The following is an 11,286-nucleotide window of genomic DNA, read 5'->3' as shown; positions in this document are numbered from 1 at the left end:
GTTATTTGGGGGGGTTTTTTGGGTAATGCCGAAAACCGAAGCACGCCCGGCCGGCCCGGTATCCGATTAGACGGCTTTCCGCGAAGTGGAGCACGTTGTTATGTGCCATTCGCTGCGGACTTGCGTGTGTTTGGCCGCTGCGTATATCCTGTTAGCTACTACACGCGTTTAATGTTCTAGCTCGAACTTTGCCGGAATCACCGGAAAAAAGCAACCTCTCTAATTTACTCAATCCAGTGACAGAACCACTAATTGTTCCCAATCTGGCCGGTAATGGTTTCAGTTCTGTTGCTGTCAAAAGAATCCTACGCGCCAAGTCCAGGGTGCCAAATGGGTTCGCACCAACGTAGAATGAACGAAGCCCCACGAGGCTGGCCTCTTACACGGTTTTAGACCCAACCACACCGATCCAGCGACGGGTTCGTAACAAGTTCACCGGGGGCCCGGTGGGTTGTGATTTGACTCGCGGTGGACGCGGTATCCGTAAAGTTCTGCTTTAGTATTTTTTATTCAGTTTTCCAAATAACACATTAAAGTTAAAACTTTGATTATCATTCGACTGCTTGGTAAAATTGTTCCATATACGAAACTAGTTGTTCAAATAATCCACAAATATCGTCTGTAGTGGCCATCGCTGCTCCATTCGCTCCCACTGTGCCGACCGGGCGCGCAAAATAAACATCGCGCATCGCAGAAAATTCTCCGACATTACAAAACGGTTCCACGGGCCAAAGGAAAACGAAGGAAAAACGCACCGAAGGGCGCTCGCAAGCGGGTGCGACCCAAACCGGGCAGTAATTAGAGCCGCAAAAGTAAGCAAACCGCCGACCAGCACCGACTCATTCAGTTCGCGACGCTCGCCATCGCCGGTCACTGCGTTGCGTGTTGTGGGGCTGCCACTCGGTGGAAAAAAAAATTTTCCCGCAGACAGTGCGAAAGAGACAGAGAGCTCTCGCCGATCCCACGGCGGATTTTCTGGGTGCGTGCAGTGTGCGCGCATTTTTCGCCGATCGGAGAAACATCGGCGGAACATTGCGCAGAGTCAGCGCGCGCGAAAAGTAAGACCCCAGCCCTTCTCAAAACCGGAAGCCTGCGAGCGGTGAAAAATCCCATTTCCACGGGTGTCAAGTGTTGCCCCGGGTGGATTGTGTTTCGAGATCGAGTGAAACGGACCCCGCGTGCGATCGATCGATCGAAATCTTAACCACCGTGCGTGTCGCGCACGGCGCACGGGACGCAAGCGAGAAAATGCGATAAAAAAACGGCGTGGAAAGCGCCGCAAGCGATTGCGTGAATTTTCCCCGAAGTGGACCGCCCCCGCCCCCACCCTGGGTCGGAATGAAGTGTTTATTAAATTTGTCTCCGTTCGCGGTCGTTTAGCAGACACACAAACACATGCACCGCGGAACGGCGGATCTAATTCCGGGTACTTAGCACGAACGCGCGCTTCCAACCGTCTGTGTGCGTCATTGTGACCGCAACGAACAGTGGTCGAATGTCGTTTGACAAGATGGTTAAAAATAACACTCGATCTCGCGGACAATCCCAGGCGCGATGATAGCGCGCAATGATCTCATCCGCGCGAAACGCAGCTCGCGGTGCCTTATACACGCACGTGTTCGTGTCTCTGCGTGTGCATGTGGTTGTGTGGCAATACGGTTGCAGTGGCTCAATTGGCGGTCTCCGTCGAAGCTACTCATTGCACCAGCATGCGGGTTGCGGTGTGGGTTGCGCGTGCTTCGCCCGCGTACAGGGCCACCGCGCCTACCGTTTTTGCGTACTGAATTTGCACTTTTCCAGTTGATTAGCGGCGGCTATTGCGCTCGCGGTACGCAGCTTTCGCACGCCACGCTCCGATCTGGGTGTGTCCGCGGTTGGTAAAAAAAAGTAGTGAAGGCCGTTGTGAAATGTGGTGTTGTTGTTTGTGCATTTCCCTGCCAATTAAGGGCCCGGTGATGATACAACGCAGCCAACAGTAAACAGCGAAAGGGCAGATGGCACCTACCTGCGAAGGGTTCGGGTGGCCACCGTGCTTGTCCAAGTGATACTAACCGATGTTAGCGATATTATCAGCTGCCGGGTGAAAAGTGACCACCGCGTGACGCAACTGTCACGGAATGTAGTTCCTAAACGCACTCGAAATACGGATACCCCGTCGGTAATCCGATAGTCCCTCTCGACGGACAATTAGTGAAAAATAACCATTCTAACATTCGACACCGACTTGGCTACGCAAGGAACCGGAACAACTGCGGATTCCATTAACCCGCGGCTCGGAACGGCTCGAAAACAACAGTCGGGCCGTAATTGGGCGAGCGCGTTCTCGAACTACAACCACCGGAGGTCATGGAGTGAAATCGCCCCCCCAAAAATACCGGCACTCCATAACGCCATCCATCAACTTCTTCGGTAGTGTCCGATGGCCAAGTGAACAAGTTTCTTATTCTGTTTATTGTTTTTGCGTTTCTGGTGCAGCACATTGAAGGCAGTGAAACAGGCTCACGTTCCGCGGATAAGTGTTGCCGATGAAACCCAAAGCCACCGGTGACAAAGCACAGCACAGCATTTGCTGACGTACCAGTGTCAAGTGTTCCGCCGAGGGCGAGATATGATCACCGTGAGTGGAACAGTCTCGCTTGCTCCACTCGGTCGGCAGGATAGGATCTAATCTCTTATCAACTCCCCCGACGGACAGAACCGAATCGGTGAGTGCAAACGGAAGCAAACAGGGTCGGCGCACGTTGAGGGCCATCATCAGCCATCGGCAGTGAGAAGTGTTCTGCCCGGGGCTTGGTGTTCCCAAATCGATTTCAATCGGCGGCTCCAAAGTGAGTCACCCGCTCGAAGTTGGGTGATTTCATAAGCTCCCCAACCGATCGGCATCGGTGGAAATAAAAGTGGAAAAGTTTAAATTAATGTGCGCCACGGTTCGCTAGCTTCATCGGTCGGTCGCTGGTATGCGTGACCGAAACATGCGTACGATTCCAGTGACCTACGAAACGTTCGCAACTTCATCATCGGCTGGTTTCGGAACGCCGAGAGACTAGCTGTCTTTGTGGTCTTGGGGGTTTCAGTAAGGCATTCCTGAAGGCATGGGCACCTTAAAGATATTAATTATAAGCGGCTCCGGTTAGGTTCACTGATCCCCTGGCACTAATGAGGCTTCGTCGGTCTGGTGGCGGAAAAAGAAGAATGGTATTAAAAAATTTGTGCTGCTCTGCGTTTCGTGGCATTTTGGAGAAAGTTTATGAAAAGTAGAAAGTTTATGAAATGTCGTTTATGAGATGTTTATTGTAAGCCATGTCCGTTTTACATTATGGAACGCAAAAAATCAATTACCCATCCCGATAAGATAGCGTCCGTTAGCGTGACAATCTCCAGACGACACGTCCGACATCGTTCAACGGTCAACGGTTTTTCGATTACTGATTGTGAAGAACTGAAAAAAGAGATCTCAGGCGTGTAACGGTTACGCGGGAATGTCGGTTACGAAGGCAATTAAGCCTCATTTTTAACGATTGCTAATTGCCGATCGCCGAACGTCAACCGAAAATTGCTTTCCGTTTAATAGCTGTGTGGCATTTTCCGAGGCCTTTCTTCAGTCTTTCGATGTCGCGATTCGCACCTATCTCTTCAATTCGATCGGTCATTACACATTTTATCTCACAAAGGGGCTTATCTTCTGTATGATGAAGCTTGTCTCACTTGTCTTTATCTCACGAGGCATTGCTCCAGCTTTTTCGAACGTTATACGTAGGCCAAAAATAAATATCCTCCTCCCAACCCATTCTTAGTTTGTAGACTTTCCAGTAGGGAATCCTTGCCTCAACACGAATTCCGACGTGTCCCAACTTTAGTTCTTATTTCGACTGTAGCAAAGGCTACCAAAGAGGATCAGGTGATCATGGGTCCTGCAACACGATCGTCTGGAACACCTACTGAATACTTTTGTGTGCAGAGTTCGCCTTTATAGCACAAACTGGAAAAGAATTAAAAACAGCTAAGGGGACTGGAAGTTGAAAACTAATGCAGAAATAATGACAGTCATCATCGCGCATTAGAGTATAATAAAACGCAGGCTGCCATATTGTTGTCATTGTAATATTAAAAATTCAATTACTTTATGATGCAAAGCAAAAATACGTTTGCTTAACAGTTGCTAAATTTATTTTAAATTACAACCAAACTAGAAAGGAATTATTATCTGAACTAACTGGGCACAAATGGTAATCCGTCTGGTTGAAATCTGCCGGGCGATTCCTTTCACACTCACGGTTCTTTTTAGTAAAACATCAAAACAAAATACCTTTAAAAATTGTAACTGCACTCTTGCTAATACGTAATTGTGTTTCAAATTAAATATTTCTATGGTCTGTACCGTACCGATCGATGGGTTTTAACTCGTAAACTCTACGCACATGGCGGTTAAATCGAACTGAACTTGGGGCCCGATTTTTCATGACTCCAGCATTTCACTGACTGACTGCAATAACAATACCGATCCCTTTTTTTCAATGCATGTATTTTATCAAATTTATCTGTTTTGTCCGTCTGTGAAAGCTACATTAGTCCGTCGGTGGGGTAGGCCCACGCGTTCCTTTATCCTTACGGTTTGGACCAGCACGGGAGTTGTCTCGAGCTCCGGACCTTCCGTTGTTGCGATTCTGGTTGCCTTTTCTTGTGTCCGCGTTGGACCGTGGAACGGGTTTGTTTTTCGGGCCATCGTCCACCTGCTCCGACGACGAAGGTTCATCGTTTTCATCCTTGGGACCCTGTCTAGGTCTATCTTTCGCTGCGGTACTAGCCGATACCAGTGCCACGGACGCGCACACGGCGACCAACAGGAACAGGAGGGTTGCCTTCATCGTTCACGATACCGGTCGGGACAATCTGATCTGATCTTCGTTGGGTCCTGACGTAGTGCGTTGCTAGACACGCTGTGTGCCGTTACCCTGTGCAATGAAGCCCTTTTATACCCGCCATGCCATTGCCATGCCATTAGCACTCGGAAAAGTATCACAACAATGGCAGGAAGTTTGGCGGGTAGTGACAATGAGCCAATCAAAATTAGACCAATAAAATTAAGGAACTAGTCGAACAGCGCAGCGCAGAACTAATCTATTAACACGCTTCTTCTTTTTTTCAGTCAAAATAAATGAAAATGGAGTTCACACTGTCGATCGACGAAGAAAATGCGCTAACCCTGTACGAGGAGCTCGAGCAGACAGACATCAATCCCACCAACCTGAATGTAAACTGTTGCTGCGGTCTGCTTCGGACCTCGCCGTTCCATCTGCCCAAATCCAACTCCACCGAGCATCTGCAGCACGGTGACCACCAGCACCGACACTCACCGACAGCACAACATGGCCACCACGACCACGGGACCTGTGAGGACGTCGAGGACACCGGACCCCAGGAGCAGGACCCCAGCACAGGTGAGCACCGATGGCGTAGCAACGTGGAGCGGCGCAACAATCGATACCGGACGTTTGGACTGCTGGAATCGAGCATCCTGAACAGCTTTCAGATACAAAACTTTCGCCGCAAAACACCGAGCGTGTTCGAATCGTCCAGCTCCTCCGGACAGACGAGCTGCAGCTCCACCACTTCCAGCATGATCGAGGACATCTCCGACAAGATCGACGAGATCGACAAGCTCGACAGCAACATTCACTCGCTCATGTACAAATCGGTCGAGCTGCACAACGACCTACTGGTAAGGTGTCGGAAGGGACTCCCAAGCAGTCACCGGACGGCGGATTGCTACACGGTTCTCTGTCGCTTCTTACAGTCGCTCGAGGCCACCACGAACCGGTTGATCGCCGATACCCGCAAGCTGTCGGACGATCTGGACGATGTGCAGTTTCTGGACGAGCTGATCACCATCCTGAACGGTGACATCGGACCTGTGATACACCGCGAGTGGCCCTACAAAGTCGACACCGATGCCCCGATCGAGGAAGGGACACCGGTCACGTAGCAGTGGATGGTCCGCCGACGGCGTGAGAGAGCGAAACGCTGGCGCCAAGCGTCAGCCTTGATCCGGTATTATTAAGCCTTTAGATGTATGTCGATATGTCCACGTGACCAACTACTGTCCCGTCCCGTGTCTGGGCCGCTTGAAGTGCCGCCCGCTTTGAAGTTCACCGTAGATGGAATGCGTCCCGAATATATATGCACAGCACAGCCGACCCGGCTCCTGAATCAATATCCGCTCCGGCGTTTCCGTTTTTCTACTTAGTTTTTTTTTTCACTGACATATCAGAACCAGAAGGAGGACCGCGACGCCTTGACTTAAATCTGAAGACCTTCCCGGTAATTGGCTTACCGAACGGGCCGTGTCCCCGTTGGCTTCCGTATGCCACGCCGTTGCCTTCCGGGAATGCACAGATTTGTGGGCTACGTGAAGAGCGCAGCGTTGGTCGTGGATTGTGTGGCGATAAATAGGGAACTTTGAAGTGGTAGAAACGTGACAGCGTACTCTAGGCACAACTAGGTAGGTAATGCTGTCCTTTGCAACCCGTAATGTGTGTTTATTTAATGCATTAGCCATCGGCGGGCATGGGCGGGCTGTATCAACTTATGTCTACGTTCCGATGCAACATTGCATGAGCCGAGCAAATAACGCAAATTCTACGTGCGGGTGGAATTGAAACAGTGAACCCCGAACCGGGCCCGAGCCGGCGGAATCAATTTGTCTCCAAATCGAACTTCGCAACGGCGTTTCGTTTCGCAGCCGTCCCATAATGTCGCTTTTATGCACATCGAACAAACGTGCGACGCGAAACCCCCAACGAGGACCCCTACTCCCCCGGAGCGGACCAGCATAATCACGCCATTGAACTTGCGCGATTACCTCGGTGGCCCCACGCCTCGGCTCGGCCCCAGCTTTACTGCGTCCCCAGCCGACAATCAATATCGATTGCACCGCTGTTTTGCCGGTACATTGCTTTGCATATATGAATTTATGCACGCTGTCACACAGAACTGACATCACGCGGCGCGTGACAGAGAGCATAAAATAGGGACACTCGCAAAGACCTTTCGCCGGGTGGACGGCCGGCAGCATCGGCACCTGAAGAGAGTGTCTACGAGGAACGGAAGTAGTGATCAACAAACAAACTGACACCCGAGCGCCGAGCAAGCCCCAATCGGCGCGGAATGGGGCCGGTGACCTGACACAAAGCGAGCGCCAGCCGTTGGTTGGCAACATTTTATTAACTTTATGCTCCCGGGCCCGGGCGGCAGCCGCATAAGCTAATTACTGCCGCCAAAGGCTCCCCGCACCGTGACAATCTAGAACCCATCACCCGTGGCCGTGTTCGCCGGGAAAAAAACGGAGCACCCGATCCTCGCTGTGAACCCTGACGTTGGGGGGGTTGGGAAGGTTTCCGTTCCGTTTCTGTTGTTTGCTCCCGGAACTCCCGGCAAGAAGTTCCTCGCGGTGGTAGACGGTCCAACGGTCGGCTGCTTTGCCTACATTTTGACTACAATTTGCATTTTGCTCCAACTGCATTTCTGGCCGGGGGTGGGGGGGAAGCGTGAAAAACGTCCCGGGAAAAATGGGGTCCCAGGTCGAGTTGAAAATCGAACCGGAATCAAGGTTCGGATCGGGGTGGCGGATGAAGCGTGGAGCGTAAGGTTAGCTTCCCACCTTTTATCGGCCATAAATTGTTGTTTATTAATGTGCTACTTTATTCATTTTTTACGGCACGGCGCGGGTTGTTTGATTACCTCCGATCTACATACATTAAAAAGGCACAGTTGCGCCACCGACACAGCGTTTGTTGCAAACCCTTTAACATTTGTCGCTGAATGTAGGCTCTCTCTTTCGTAGGTAATAATTAGCCCTCAGTGAAACCTTTTGTTGGGACATTATTTGAAGAAAATTTAAAAAAAATCTATTAAGCAACGTCTTTCCAACATGTTTTTTCCACCGCCGATTGAGGAATGGCTTGTAATTATTATTATTAAAACTGATAAAACCAAACTTAAAGCCAAAGAAAGTAGTGCTAGTAGTAGTAAAATTTGCACCCAACTGTACCGCAATAGAATTGGAACTCCTTTTTGCCATTTTTAAATCGAGCTCCAATCGCGACGGTTCCGCTGGTGCTCCTGTTTCACCTGACCTTTCGCCTGGCTTTACCCCATGCGCTGTGCTGCAGTGTCTACGGTGAGGGTGCTGGGCGAGTGGGGTGCAAATGGCAAAAATGTAGGCCGAACCCGGCACCCACTCGCTCACATCGGCCCCCTGAACCTGGGCCCCGAACCCCCCAAAAAGGGTGGGTGGGTGGATTTCCTGGTCCCTGGCTGAAACCTGAGAAACTTTGCGGATTTTCCACAATTTTCACTTTTCCCACCATTCATGCAATTCGCGCCGGCGAACTTAAGGCACTTCGAAGTAACACTTTCCACCGACCGTTCCGGAAATTCCCCGAAAGACATTTTCACCCTGCCCCCGTGGCCCTGCACTGAGCGCGCGCAAGAGAGAGAGAGAGAGAGAGTCCTGAAAGGGTGGAGGGCGTCAGACAGGGCTCGTGCAAACTTTGTCCGGACGGTGGAATGCCAGAAACTATGCAGACTTCCGGAAGCGCTGCCATATGCTGCCAGCGGTCTGGACGGGAATAGAACGCATGCTCCAGTCCCGACCACGACGACGACGACGGCGGCAGCGTCTGGGACAAGGCTTCTGGGACGACGTGTGCTCCACACTCAGCGGACGTCCACTGGTTTATGGAGTGCAGCAGCTGAACAACCGGAAACACGTCATAGAACGGTGAGCTCGGAATTTGTGCCGCTCTAATCACCGTTCCACGGCGCGGCAGCCCCAGTTAGGCGGAGAACAGCTAAATTATTACATATACTAGCGTCTGTTTATGTGTGTGCGGGGGGTGCAAAAGTTTCCTTGCCTTGTGAACTGTTAGTAGGTGGTACTCGCCCTGTTGGTGGTAGTGAATGAATCACAAAGCCTACCCCGTTCTGGCGAGTTCACCCAACGGGCGTCTTCAGCATTTCCTGCCGATTAGAGTCGTCCTCCGTTTGTTTGTATTGCTTCGCTCCGAAGACATCCGAAGGGATCCATCAACACGTGAAACAAATCCAGCAATCAACCTGCTTTCCGAATCCACCTTTCGTTCAACTCCTGTAAAATATTTTATTAAAGATAATGTACACACAACTTGCGTTAACTCGCGAGTAGACTGTTTCATTCTTGGGATACCTTCATACTTTCAGCTGTCATTTGAAATGCTGTACCGTTTCGTCCCAGTACACTATGATTCGATAGCTCTGCCTTGCCCGGACCACTGGCGTTCGGTGTGGTGGTGAACTTTGATCGAATCAAAATGTTTTTCTTTATTGTTCAAAATCTCAAGGTCGAGACAAACTAACTAATCGTACGTAATAAATACTACAAAATTGCAAACAACGTTCCGAATCCGGATCCCATCTAAAGAATTCGATTAATCATCAGTTCCGAAAGATGGCACCGGACTTCAACGCTTTTCCTCCAGCCGTCTAAGGCCAGGGCGTCAGTGCCAACCGTACTGAGCGCGATGCTTTATGCTACACGGCAACCACGCAAACAACCGGGCCCGGCCGAAAACATAGTCGCGCTATTCGCCTTAACAACATTCAGCGCAATCACCAGGTTTTTGTTTATATCTAACCTCAATACGAGGAGCATAGGGCGCATAGCGCATAGATAGAGAGAAGCGTACGGCCCCACACCGCGACAGCAACACGGCGCACTTGGGCGCGCAGGTGTACCGGGGGGGCTGATTTCCGCAGGTCGCTCCCGAAGGGGGGTGGGACGGGGTCTGTACGCAAACAAGTGCTCCGAACCGACCCCGTGGGCCGCGATTTTCAATCATAAACAACATAACCACCCTACGACGACGGTCGGGGCGCGCGCGCGAGAGGTAATCAAAATGCAGACTTGGTGGCTCTCCTCCGCATAAGGAGCCCCACCACCACCCCTAGTTCCGGGTCCCTTAAACACAGACACACACAACTAGGGCCACTCAGACGGGCGACGGGCGACAGTGAAATTTGAGCCTGATTTGATGTGGCCGGAACCCGTCGGAACACGAAGTCGGAATCGAAGCGCGCCAGTCGGCGGGATCGCGTTGCCGAGTGCAGAAGTGAAGTCCGGACGGCCAGGCGTCAGGACACAGGCGTGTGCCTAGAGCGTTCGAATCCGGTCGTTGGTGATTTTCCGCGGGTAGTAACTCCAGGGACCCATCATCCCCCAGTGAAACTGTTACTTCCGGGAAGTGGGAAGAACTCCGATTGATTGCTCCGTAACGTGGACTAACGCCGTGGAACGAGCCCGACAAGGACTGGCAAGACGCGTTTGTGTCGCTGTGTAGAGAAAATCGGTCACGAAACATCGGCCTTTTCGGCTTTCAATTGATTTTCGCCAACTGCGCACCCCCCGTGGCCCCTTTCGCGGGACCCCCGTTCGGATAGACGCGAGAAAGAGAGCGCGCGCGAGAGAGAGAGAGGGACGGAGTGGGTGAAAGGAGGCAGTGTCTGTAGCAAGTCATCATAAACAATTTTACGAACGGGCAAAACGGGCGACAACAAACGTGGGCCACCACCACCACTACATCCATCGTGCATCGAGCCCGGACCTCCGGAGGGACTCGTGACCACGTGATAATTCTGTGACTTATCGGACCTTCCGGAGGGCATGAGGCAGACAGAGCCGCGGTCTCGGTCGCTGATACCGAGACCGCCCGAGGACCATGACTAGGGATCGGCTGGTGTGTTTGCGTGTGTTCGAGACGCCAACGGTGACGGCGAACAGCTGCGACGAGGGACAGCAGCCGGTGGGCACTAGCGGAACCCCGGAGCCCCAATGAGTACACCGAAAATTCGCGGAAAGTCTGCACTCCACATCAACGACAGTATCATCGGCACGCCCGGTGCGGCTGCCTCGCAGCATGCCCTGCTGAAGATCGAGTCCGTCGTGCCAAAGCTTACCAGCCGGAACGCGGCCCCGAACGGGAGCATCCTGCCCGGGGGCAGCCACTCGAGCCGGTTGCGTACCTTCCACCGATCGCACAGCACGCTCAGCTCGTCGTACCTGAAGAAGCTCTCGGCCACCGCGACTAACGGTGGTGGTGGTGATCTTCAACACCAGCACCACCGTTCGCAGCGGATCTTTGCACCACGACCGGAAGTGATCACAGAGCGCAGCAGTCATGGCGCACACCATCAGCACCACCACCACCACCATCACCACCACGAGGCCGGCGGCACATCGACGGCGATCGATGC

At 52.0% G+C, this 11,286-nt stretch overlaps 2 protein-coding genes across 2 annotated transcripts in view; both read left to right on the top strand.

Annotated features, from left to right (window-relative positions):
* The first annotated feature begins 2,419 nt into the window (after positions 1-2,419).
* On the top strand, positions 2,420-6,194 carry LOC131209828 (uncharacterized). The gene is made up of 3 exons (XM_058202973.1): positions 2,420-2,705; positions 5,147-5,719; positions 5,795-6,194. The coding sequence occupies exons 2-3, from the start codon at positions 5,156-5,158 to the stop codon at positions 5,981-5,983; spliced, it is 753 nt and encodes a 250-aa protein (XP_058058956.1). The 5' UTR covers positions 2,420-2,705; positions 5,147-5,155; the 3' UTR covers positions 5,984-6,194.
* Positions 6,195-10,864: 4,670 nt separating this feature from the next.
* LOC131210998 (uncharacterized) overlaps positions 10,865-11,286 on the top strand; it is a 4,179-nt gene continuing 3,757 nt past the window's right edge. The window contains 2 exon segments of the mRNA XM_058204333.1: positions 10,865-11,218; positions 11,221-11,286. The exon segment at positions 11,221-11,286 is cut by the window's right edge and continues 22 nt beyond it. Of these exon segments, the coding sequence (XP_058060316.1) occupies positions 10,865-11,218; positions 11,221-11,286 (420 nt within the window).

Source organism: Anopheles bellator, chromosome 2, assembly GCF_943735745.2.
Source record: "Anopheles bellator chromosome 2, idAnoBellAS_SP24_06.2, whole genome shotgun sequence".
Lineage (NCBI taxonomy): Eukaryota > Metazoa > Arthropoda > Insecta > Diptera > Culicidae > Anopheles > Anopheles bellator.
The sequence above is the reverse complement of the archived record's forward strand: the minus strand, read 5'-3'. Positions and strand labels throughout refer to the sequence as shown.